This window comes from Kwoniella dejecticola, chromosome 2, assembly GCF_000512565.2.
Source record: "Kwoniella dejecticola CBS 10117 chromosome 2, complete sequence".
Lineage (NCBI taxonomy): Eukaryota > Fungi > Basidiomycota > Tremellomycetes > Tremellales > Cryptococcaceae > Kwoniella > Kwoniella dejecticola.
Genome location: NC_089302.1, coordinates 424,171 through 436,027, shown reverse-complemented (window position 1 = coordinate 436,027; position 11,857 = coordinate 424,171). Strand labels below are relative to the sequence as shown.

Below are 11,857 nucleotides of genomic sequence, written 5' to 3'. Positions count from 1 at the left end.
CATGATACATATGGAGGGGATCTATGAGCGATTGGTCAGCTCTTTGGATTGTCCGATTTATAATATGCGACCGCGTGATGTGAATGACTTACCTATCAAACCAAACCAGTGGCAAAGCACTCAGACCGAGACCCAGCAATCAAGAGGCCACTTGTCAGGTGGTCTATGCTTTGCCTTTGCCTTTTCCAGCATCTTTACCCGCTCCACTATGAATTTCACGCCTTGATCAGCTTATCTCCCTCCTGACCTTCAAGATCGCCAAGCATTGTGATGAGATTTGTGTTGGTGTTTTGTTTGTGCTTGTACTTGTGACGATGATGGTGATCGCAATTTCGGTCAACTTACGCCTCCAGATCACCAGTATTTCTCATTATTGTCAACTTCCCTGCCGACGCAGCATTCACCATCTGTTTCTCGATATTATTATTGATCGAACTGGATAGTTTCTGTGTGACCAACCATACAACCATAACAGGATCAGAAAGGATTGATCAGCTCTGAATCACGTCTGCCCCACTAGCCATGGATCCAGTCCTGCATCCCAAAGCCATCATCCGGCCATCCGACAATCCACGGCAACTTCTATGTTTTTCTCACCCCAGCTCTCACTCCCACTCCCACTCTCACCCTCGGATTAAATCCCACGCCCACTCACCTTCTTCTGCGTCCTCTCCGCTATCCTGGCTTTATCTTTCGGCGCGACATCCCTTCTTCCAGGTTTCGTCTTTCCGCTGTTCTTCCTTGTGGATCCACCGGATTTACCTTTGGCTTTTATGTTCTTCGCACCGCCCTGAGCCATCTTGTGCGTCTGCTTTTGAGTTTCGCTTGATATGAGGATCAAAAGCGAGGTGTGATTAAGTGTTGAGTTCGTTCACTACCGTCTCAGGATCGGTGTGGGATGGGGCTTGTTTTCAACTTTTTCAACCTGATCCACGTGGCTCGTACCCCAGTCACTGATTACGTAGTATTGGCTTCACCTAATGTTTACTGTAAGTTACAAGCAAGCAGAACTTCTCGAGTACTAGTCATTCAAATCAGATGGGTCTCAAGGTATGCATGCATACGCAAATCATAGTTGACACGGATTCATGCGTTGCGTCGAAGAAGCTCCAAACATACTCGATATCCACAAGTGATATACAAAGGGGTATGACAATATATACAGGGTACTGATTAAGTGGAACAAGACAATAAGACCAGGTCGGACCTACAAAATGTCGATGCTCAATCATGTAGTGATTATGCAGGATAAGAGGATAAAAATGAATGACTTGAGGTCAATGTAAAGACATGATCCAAAACAATGAGATGAGATACTCGATACAAAACAATGTTCCGTTCATCAGTCATAACAACAATGCGTGCTACTTTGATTTCCCACAAACTACCATACTCGTCGATCTGATCCAACCATCATACCTTGCCCAGCATAGCTTTCGCCAAAGACACTAAGGTTGAAAGCTACAATCTTGATCATCCTGTCTGTTAGATCTCTGATCGGCTCGATGACACCTTCGAGGCCGAATGATCTGATCAATTCAGATTCCGAGATCTCAGCCTTGGCCAAGAACGTCTCGTATCGCTCCCGGATCGCTCGAGAGCTTGAATCGTTATTGTTCCTTTCATCTTCTTCGTCCATCTGAACATCGTGTTCTTGTGTCACAACGGGTCTTCGGAGACATTTATCGACACTGGCATCGAAGAATGTCGAGGTTGGGTTCAATCTATATCCTAGTAATGTGTCGGACAATTTCTTGGTTAACACGAGCTTCAATCTCGAGATGTTTCCGTTCAACAGCTCGGAATCTTGTCGAAGATTCACATCGAGATAAGTAGTAAGGGTCGAAGCGATTCTCGATACTGTTTCCATCTCTGCTCGACTCGGTAATCTGCTCGACTCTTCCGATGTCTCGCAGGATGGCCTAACGATCCGCAAAGCCAATCTGAAAGCCAAGTCAGATTTCAAACCTTGCTCCTCATCGCCATTCACTGATTGATCTTCCGACGCTCGGGAGATCGCCGAGAGGCGGTCCATGGTCCATTCGATATCCGATCTAGCCCTTTTCAAGCTTGTCTGTAGATTTTCAAGTGCAGCTTTTTCGTTATGCTTGTTGAAGAGATTTCGGAATGCCAAGAGGATCATGTGGGAAATAGCTATATCGACTACTTCCGAATGGAAATCTTTGATTCGTCTTGAATCCATCTTGAACGATTCTGGAATCTCGACTGAAGGTTGATCCCCGCTTGTCAAAACAGGAATTCCATTGCTACTCATCGCTCGTTTTGTTACCGCCGGTGGCCAAGTCGAGTTCTCATTCCACTGATCACAGACCAATCCCATGAATCCAGCCGCAAGAGATCGGACGACTAGCTCCATGTTGTTCTTGCAGTCGCATCTGCCGATCAGATGCGGTCGGATTCTCGGTTCGGCAGCTGAAAGGACCTGTCGAGAAGCAGAGTTGATCCATTGTCTAGTCTTGGATGTTTCGATGGCCACCTTGTTGTGGGCAAGAAGGGCTTGGAAGGCATTGTATTCATGTTGATTGGCGTTGTCCCAGAGATATGGTCGAAGAGCATGAACTTGATGATTGGCAATATCCTATTGGAATTTGATCAGCGATACATTCTCAGCCGCTGCAAACCTTACTCACAAGCTTCATCACTTCAGCACAGTCGAAGCATTTGCGTAAGCCCCTCGCAACGTCGCCAGACAGAGCGGTTCGGACCATGTCATCGACCATTTCATCCCTGACGGGCGCACAGTGCACTTTCATCGCTTCTCCAAGCTTCTCGAACAGGTGTAAATCAAACACTCCTCGCCTGGCTTGTATAGTGAGAAACTCGGGATCGAGCGCAGCGTACAATTCCGGGACAAGAGCATGGGTCACCGTAGGACAGACCGCTTCATGGGCTTCGAGAGCTTCCTTTGAGAAGGAATGAGCGAAATGATTCGGACAAGGCGTAGTAGAGCCCATGAGCGATACTAGGATTTCTCGCAAAGCTATTCGATCAACGATAGGTGTCAGTTGGCAATACGTTGATCACAGAAGTTGTAGTGGAAACAGACTCACTTCTGATCAGTTCTGGCAGTCTAGATGGCCAGACAGCTGCGCGAGTCCACCATTCGTTCTCAGTCAGATCCCTTCTCCACCTTCCACAGAGACATTGCGGTATCCTTTCCAGTCTATCCACCATTCTACTGTTCAATTTACCTTGATCTGATGGCATGTTCCATCTTACACACCTACATCCGGTTGTCAACTCCTCAGCTATACTGTCCCAGTACATATCAGCTACGAAACTTGATGCTCTTGGATCCACTACCGGTGTCTTGCCACCGGTGACTATCTCCGCATAACCAGGTTTCGTGGGCACTTCGTAAGGTAGATTGACGGGTCTGAAAGCTAAACTATCGAAGAGCAGATCATGTCGAAGCTGGGGGTTCTTCAATATCTCGGTTGCGTCCAGCGTGCGTAGGGAGGAGACGTTGATAGCTGGCTGTCGACATGCGACCACACAATGTTGGTCCGGCACTGTGGCGACTGGTTTGATGTGCCCATTACTCCTCAAGACTCTGCCTAATTCAGCCGCGGCTGCTCTCTGCCTTTGTATTTTTGTTGGCGACGTTCGACCGGTTTCATATGTGCGTGGCCATACTTCAGACGGAGTAGGGGTATCATGTCTCGATTTTCGCCTCTTGAAAACCGGGGTGGCGTTCGGTAGAGAGGACGCTCGATTACGCTTACGGCGAGGAGGCGATGGTTCGCATGAATGCATGCTGGGCGAAGGGTTGGCAGACGAGGTACGGTTGAGTGGTTCGGAAGTGAGCAGCGATGAAGATGACGCGTCAGTGTGATAGGGTTGAGGGGAGCGAGACTCTTGTGCAGCATGTGCGGGAGGAATCTCGATAGGTATATGATGGGGAGAAGGACAACGACTACTGGACGCCAAAGGTTGCGTGTTCGTACTGTGATCCCAGGATGAAGAGGCAGAACCGGAAGTTGCCGCGCATTGGTTTTGCGCCCGCCACCTTTCGATGGCGGCCTCTTCGGTGTCTTGAGGCCATGACATCGAGGGTGAAGGTTGGGCTGAGGAAGTAACCGAAGAAGAGGACGAAGAAGGTTCTTGCGCCCCAGACCAAGGCGTCAAGTTGGTCTGAGCGGAAGTGGGACTGGCGCAGGTAGTCGTTGTGCCTTGTCTTCCTAAGCCAACGGGATTCTTCAGCTTATTGTCAGTCTGCGATGAAGCTCCGCTCGACGTTGATCCTTGATTAGCATGACGGGAGGATGTATGTCGATGTTGCTGCAGAGGGGAAGGGGGCGCGTGGTTTTGATCCATCTTGAAAGTGAGACCTGTTTGCACGAAGTCAGTTGGAATGTTCAGTTAAAAAGAGTATCCACCGAAGAATGGGCTGTTACTCACAAACAAAGCAAGGATGGGTCACTAAGGAAGGCTATCGAAGTCTGAGTATCGTGGATGGCGACAAGGTGAAGTATATATAGGTAGATCAAAGGAAGGGTATAGCAGTCGCAAGCGAGTCGAGTATTCATACGAGATATCGGTTATGATGGTGGTGGCAAGAAAGAAGCATGAGATGCGATGTAGACTGTCAGCGTATATTCCACATTCAGGTGTACTAGCAATGCAGAAGGGAATGATTCGTCAAAAAAGGGAGGTAGCCTCGTCTTCATCGAGAAAGTGCATTTTATGTTCAAAAACCTGCACCTTTTTGGTGATCATGGATGGGCGTAGTGATGAAACAGAGGTAAAGGCAGAACCGAAGCATTTCGGTATTCGGACCTCTTTGCCCGGTGTCAGGCGCATGAAAGAGCGAGCTGAATTGTGTCCGAGTGATGGGGAAAGGGACTGTGATTGATTTAAAAGGTGTTGATCGACCTCAGTACCCTTTTCCCTTGTTTATCTTTGTCTGGATGTATGGGTCAAACGGCGAAAGATGATCCGGGCGTGGGTGTAGTGAGGTCACACAGTGTACTCTGGTCTGACTTCGCCCTCGACTTGCTACAGGTCAATTAGACCAAAATCATTCACGTTCCTCGTCCTAATTAACCGGGGAGAATTGCGAATGACATAGTGCGATCACTGATCGATTGTTGATCATTGATCGTTGATCTAGTTCCGTTTTGCCCCATCAATCACAGGTGGCGCAGGCGTGAAAGCAGTCTAAAAGAAGACCATGGTGGCTCGAGACCCAAGATCCAGCCATATGGTAACCGAATCCAAAGGAGGGTATAGGGCGGCAAAGGAGCGAAAGGAGCGTTTCAGAGTCAAGCATGAACAGGTACTCACAAGGTATTGTCCGCATATAAGTGGGGGGATCAGCCTAATAGTGCGTGAAGATGTCGTTGACAAACCAGTGTTGTATTCTCGAAAGCGTTGCGCAGGGAGATGCCAAAGACGAATGAGAGGCAAACAGCTGTGATGATAAGTATGATCCAGTTCGGTCAGCAGGTGATCTGGAAAGACAACTCGTCCGGTACTTTCATCGTTCGCTCTGACCTTCAACCCCTCTTTTAGATTCTTTTGACCCAACACCATACATCCATGCATGGTGGATCACACACATTCATTATCATGCGCAATTGAGTTTTTAATTCCGATCAAACATAGGTCAAATCGGCGCAGGGAGGATAGTAGGAACCGATTCAAGCGGAAATCAAAATCAAGTCAAAGTCAAAGTCCAGCTTCAAATTATGCAAGATTTCTCGATGTGATGGTAACCATGTTTTGAGTTGTGTGTTTATGGGATAAGTAGATAGGCTTGGGCGTAAAAAGGTTGACTTTTTTAGTCTCGTCCGTCGTTTCACACAACGCAAAGCAAGACGAAGTTATGTATCTATTACGCCACAGGCGTCTCCTTGTCCAGGTAAGGTGAAGGAGGGAGTACGGTAGATTTGGAATGAGACTGGAGCTTTGATTAGGTAAATTGTAAAAAGGGAGGAAGTGGATCAAACTAAATCAAAAATCACGAAGGATCCACTTGATGGTAGGTAGGTAAGAATGATTGATTGCTAACACAAAGTGATTGATCCGATGGTTCATCGGGTTATTCAATAGAACCTGATCCACCACAGCACGACGCATTCGATGAAACCGAAATTATACGATTTGAGCGTAAACCTCTCAGAAACCGGATGCAAGACAACCGCCTCCTGCCGCAATGACAAGACGAAACGTAAGAAAAGGCGATGCTTACTATATAATGCCTTTGAGCTACGTCGGATTTTCCCCAATTCCCCAAACCACTGGGTAGCTAAAAGAGTATCCCTTTTCGCGTTCGTGGTGCGTGTTCGGTTAAGCTCGAAGCAGTGCTGCTTTGGTGTGCTGTGCGTGACCGAGCTTGAGTGTATTTTGATGGAGTGATTGAACGAATTTGATGTGACGATAGACTATATCCACTCGCTTTCTTTGCGTGAAAGACGAATTTAAGTATCAGCAATCTAGCTACATGCAGACACGATCGCCGGGCATATGAAGCATAAGCATTCGCCAACACACATATCCCGATGTCCGATCAGTCTGTTGCCGATAACATAGACCAGGCTATGGATGTGAAAGTGGGCTTGATTGATAGGAACAAACACATCTCCCAGCCACCCAGAAAGCTATCAATGCGATTGTCAAATGAAGTGCGGATCATCGATAAGCTTGAAACAAGCAAGTGGGTGATGTGTTTCTCAGACCATCGTCAAAGTGGGGTGAGGCTGATCCCGAACCATTCATGGTTGGTCATAGGATGAAGACGGAAAGCTCCAAACCAATTGAGCACAGTCCTCCTTGTGTAGTGTGTTTGAGGCTAATCAAAAGCATACCCTGCATGAACAAAGGAAACGGAGACCGCGCGCAAGAAAACGTCACAGTCTGCACATATTGCGTGAATGCGATGCGACGACGTGAATGAAATCACGGCGGTGGTTGGGATCATGGTTCAGAAAGTTAGACACGCGATATAGGGTAGGATTCTGAGAATGACCGAAAGTAGGAAAGAGTAGTGAGGATGTGAATGATGCGAAGGAAAAACAAGTTTTAACCTCTAAAACATGCCAACCAAAAATCATAAATTCCCATGGCGAATCGCACCAACAACGTCATTTCGAGTGAAGTAGATAGGTCAGCGGACAAAGCCGCGAATGTCGTTATACCCTTCCCGTCACTCTATCTGCTCGACAGTCGTCCTTCTTTGAGAGTCCTCCTATGAGACCAAGAAAAGACATGGGTACATAGAGGCGGGGTGGGTTCGGACGGGATAAATGACGCTTTTGATGCAAAGAAAAGATGACAAGAGGTGAAGGAACAAGTAACAAAAGGTGTGTTCTCGAAAACAACCGAGGCACGCGATACGGAACCGGACACCGAAGACCTGCTTCACTCACCTACTCACCCTCCTTTGCCTAAAAGCCTCTTTTTGTTGTTTGGGGCCGAGTCTTATGGTGTCCAGTGCGATGAGTGTCCGAGTGTGTCTACGTCGAAATTGGACGAACGATGATATTTGATTTAACGAAAGATGAACAGAAGAATAGATTGAGGGATGGCGAAGAGGAAAACAATAAAAACAAGCAAATTCATTCCATGCATTCACTTTTATTCTTTGCTTTGCATCGCTTGATCACTTTGTGTGTGATCGAGTCTAAGGTATCATGCTAGCTACGATTGTAAACTGAACGGTGACTTGCTCGGTCATCCGTAAAGCGTAAAGCGGCGCCAGAGGAGACCAGAGGAAAAACATTCATCATTCTTATGCTATGAGATCATTTCGACGTTCTCACGTCTTTTGCGGAGAAGAGAGAAAACGAAAAAAAAAGTCAATTGTCTCAGATGGGATATCATGGCATTATATTACCAAATCGTTCTTTTTCGGTGGTTAGTCCGTAACACCAAAAAGAATGGGAATAAGCAAAAGGAGAACACCGCAAGAGATCCCTCGGATGCAAGTTGGGTAAGCCTGCTTGAAGACGTACACCGTTCTCAGAGGTCATCGGTCATTGTTTCGTAGGGATTACTGCATATCGACACCACCACCACCGTTTCAGCTTGTCTTGTATCGTCTAAATCGACCGAAAAATGACGGTAAACCTTACCATTGCGTCTTCGATTTTCCTGCTAGTACTCTCCCCCTTCTCGGTTATGACAAGAAGAAGGTGGAGGGCGATCTGATCAGGTCATAACATCTTTGAATTTAGGCTCAGAACAGGGAAATCGGTTGAAATGGATGTATGGGTCGTATTTCTGAAACTGTAAAACTTCCGCGGTCGTTGCGTAATACGCGAAACATAACATAGCTTTTTACCGTCATGAACAAGTCGTAGTCAGCGGAGCGACAGCTATGGCTACTTCGATGTCGATATCGATATTTCGGGACGAATATCGTTTGAGCCCTGGCTTACCAATCTCGGAGACTTTTTATGGATGAGACAACCAGGTCGTAATTCTTTTATCGCAGGCTATAGAAGGGATATTTCCCCGTAAAACAGCACTAAAAAGATCATCGTCATCCTTTAGTACTTCGGGTTTTACTGAAAAGTGAACTAATAAGATAGACCGGAAACATCGAGGAGGGGTAATTACGAGATATTTCAAAAAGGGTCAGAGAGCCCGCTTTCCTCCTTCGGGACATTCAGCTTGTTCCGAGACATACGTTCAAAGTCAGATCAGATTCATCTTTCTGCTGCAAGGGGTCGTCACGTACGTGATTCTCATCGAAGCATGCATGCGAGATGGCATAGATGAGCAAGAACGGATCTCACCTCCGCGGCTCAGTATGGCAGCTATGATAACGTAACTTTCACGAGTTATACAAATACTCCATGCCATTCCTACAAATCACCTTGGCATTTCTACAAATCACCTTGGCATTTCTACAAATCATCAAAATGCTTCTACAAATCATCCAAGAGGAAATACAAATCGTCTCCAGGCGAATACAAATCAGAACTACGGCGTTGAGCTCATCTATCAATACGCGCTTGTGGCTATGCTGTTCCAATGACGGCGAGGCTTTGAGCCTTTCCGGAGTATATCCGACTCTTCGCACTTGGCCTCGATCGGAGGCATTCATCAAGACCCCTATTCGACAGTCTGAGTGCGTCGCAGCACATGAAGATACTATTGATGAAGACCCCAGTCTCTCATTCTCATATCGGGATCATATCTCTCACCAGATGTGCTGCGGGGCAGGGCGTGAACACGCGATGCAGTCCAAATTGATGTGGGAGGAATGTACACACTCCCACTCCATACTTTGTACCTAGAGGAACGGTACTATGGTAATCTAAATTATCTCCCTAAACTAAAGATCCGAAAAGCAGTCACTAGCTCAGTTCCTATAGGAACGAGCCGTCATCGTGACGGACATTCCGATCCATACGAGTAGATTAACCAACGTTACTTGCGCTAATAGATTCGGATGCATGTAACGTGAAACGTGAATCTTGTTCCACCAAAGCTTAGCCGAATCCAGTACACACACCTTTCCGAAGCAGACTGGCACGGTACAGACTCCCAACGCCATGAGCACGCCTTCCCGCTGTCCGGCGGCTTCGGCTCAACTCACGCCGCTCCGATAAGCCGTGAGACAACAAGAGAAACGCAGAACAGATAAGAATCCCACCGAGACCGAGACCGAGAGACACCGAAGTCTCGAGACATCAAGGGAAGACGATAAGTCGGATGGGCGGATGGGCAGATGGGCGAGGGCTATGGGTTTTTCGGGTTTTACGTCAATTTCCTCGGAAGCTGATCATCATCTTAAGCTTTTAGTTAATCCGGAAACCAGACGGGAAAGAGAAATGAATTTCCCCCACCCTCATAGGGGTTACGGCATCTCTCCACGTTGTCCAAGATATTTTTCCCTTTCCCTTTCTTTCATCTCGTTCTGTCTGACATTTACGTTTTCCTTCTTCCTGCACAACATGCGAGACCGAGGTCTGCAACACCCAGGTCATGCGAGACTCGAGTGCTATTGTCCTCAACTCCTGATGAAGAGGGACACTCCTGCGCATCGACCATGATGAATACAACGATACCCATACACAAACACAAACAACGTTTAGTGAAACCCTCGACGAATGATAATTAACCTTAATTTGAGCGCCTCTTCCCTTTTTCAGCCGACCATGTCTTTGTGGCTGCGAACACACGGCTGCCGCAAAATCATCAACTGCGAACACTCGTACAGGTATGAACTCTCCCGGCTCTACACGCTGAGAAGAGCAGGAAGGATGCTGTGGCACAGCACGACATGGTCGGAACAAGCAAGGTATCCAGGCGTAAAGTCGTCAACTCGACCCGTGGCGACACGCTTCGAAGATCATGGTGCTTGCTCTTCAACTGCTGTAAGCTGGAGGATGTGGCTGGATGAGAAGCTTCATGTTTTGATGCGCCCAGAAGCTGCATGTTTGGTGGCATGAGAGTATATCTCCATTTAGGCGAGACCTCGTACGATTGCTGCATACTGACCAGACGTCAACGTTCAACTCCAAATCTTATACTTCCGTTCAATCAAACCTCGCTACAATGCCCCACATCAACAACTCTCCGCAAGCCTTCTGCTACTTATGTGCCTGCCCTCGCGATGCATGTCATGCGGTGATCTTCTTTGCCGTCGTCCTGTATGGCTGTATGGGACAATCGGATCGCTTCCTCCCGTCATGCCTTCCTCCACTTTGTCAACATCGGATATCCATGACCATCCATATCGTCATCTTCTGGATCGCTATAATCGCTAAACTCCGGGGCGCAACCATCTTCTGGACATCCGAATGCGTCTTCGATAATGCACGTATATCCGTAGTTTTCCTCATCCCATCGGTCGTTTATGAGGGTCTCGATCTCGAGCTGGCGGTGTTCCTCGTGCTGTTCGTACTCCCGTACCATGAGTTGTTCGAAATCGATATCCTGATCAGAGGATTCTGCAGCTTCCTCGCCCCACATTCTCGCCTCGATGGTCGTCCTGAGATATACTTTGCCATTCATATTCGGAGAGCTGCGATCAGTGTCCTCGAAATATCCAGCGAAGGAATGATCGCCCGTCTCCATTTGACCGATTGCCCAATCATTTTCTTCCTGCTCCAGGGTCGGCGCATAGCTTCTGTTTATCGATGAGCCACTCAATGGCGTAATATCGGTGGATGAACAGTGTTTGGCCTCGACATATCCCAGCTGGCGCTGAAGGGCTTGAATCCGATGTTGCATTGCTTTCAACTGTTCATCATGTAAGCTTGGATCTCACAGAGCTGATCTTGATGGTCCTCCTCCAACGCAAAGAGCTGCTCGTGGAACATTTCACGAAGGATATGCAGCTCTTTCTTATGTTCCTAATCTCTCCTTGCCGTTGCAGCGCAGGTTGTTTGTTTGGACATAGCCCGCTGTCGATCCTTCCTCTTTTGTTCGGGTTCGACCTTGTTGATAATGTCGGCTATTTCTGCGCAGAGCGATCTAATGGCCTTCCTGGCATGTTCTAAAGTGGGACTTCTCGAGGTGGTGAATGGAAGGTTCCTTGGGGCAAAGAGCGTTTGGTCGATGTGTGCATGGCTTTCACTGTAAATGTAGGAAGCGTGTTGATCAGTTTACAGCTGTATGTACGAACTCAGTGAACTCAGTGGTGAAGATTGATAATGGCCGTTTGGAATCAAGGAAGAAAAGAGGAAGGAAACAGGCTGAAAGAAAAAAGAAGGAAATGAAAGCGAATACATCGAGGTCTTTTTCCTTCACACCTTCACAGAGGTCTGTGCGCCCGAAAAATCCACGACTATAACACTCAGCGGTCTTGTTGTATAAGGGTTCAGACACAAGAGATACTGTAATATACATGCCACCCATATTTTCTATCATATACAAAGCA

The 11,857-nt window shown here is 47.3% G+C and overlaps 3 protein-coding genes across 3 annotated transcripts; all 3 read right to left on the bottom strand.

Annotated features, from left to right (window-relative positions):
* Nucleotides 1-163: 163 nt before the first annotated feature.
* I303_101614 (UPF0390 protein) lies at nucleotides 164-799 on the bottom strand (the record flags this gene model as incomplete). Its single annotated transcript, XM_018405594.1, has 3 exons — nucleotides 164-206; nucleotides 346-446; nucleotides 656-799. 3 exons carry the CDS (start codon nucleotides 797-799, stop codon nucleotides 164-166), a joined length of 288 nt encoding a protein of 95 aa, XP_018265875.1.
* A 585-nt stretch (nucleotides 800-1,384) lies between these two features.
* I303_101613 (uncharacterized protein) lies at nucleotides 1,385-4,338 on the bottom strand (the record flags this gene model as incomplete). Its single annotated transcript, XM_018405595.1, has 3 exons — nucleotides 1,385-2,599; nucleotides 2,652-3,001; nucleotides 3,072-4,338. 3 exons carry the CDS (start codon nucleotides 4,336-4,338, stop codon nucleotides 1,385-1,387), a joined length of 2,832 nt encoding a protein of 943 aa, XP_018265876.1.
* Nucleotides 4,339-10,662: 6,324 nt separating this feature from the next.
* Nucleotides 10,663-11,208, bottom strand: I303_101612 (uncharacterized protein; the record flags this gene model as incomplete). Its single annotated transcript, XM_018405596.1, has 1 exon — nucleotides 10,663-11,208. One exon carries the CDS (start codon nucleotides 11,206-11,208, stop codon nucleotides 10,663-10,665), a length of 546 nt encoding a protein of 181 aa, XP_018265877.1.
* Between the last annotated feature and the right edge of the window lie 649 nt (nucleotides 11,209-11,857).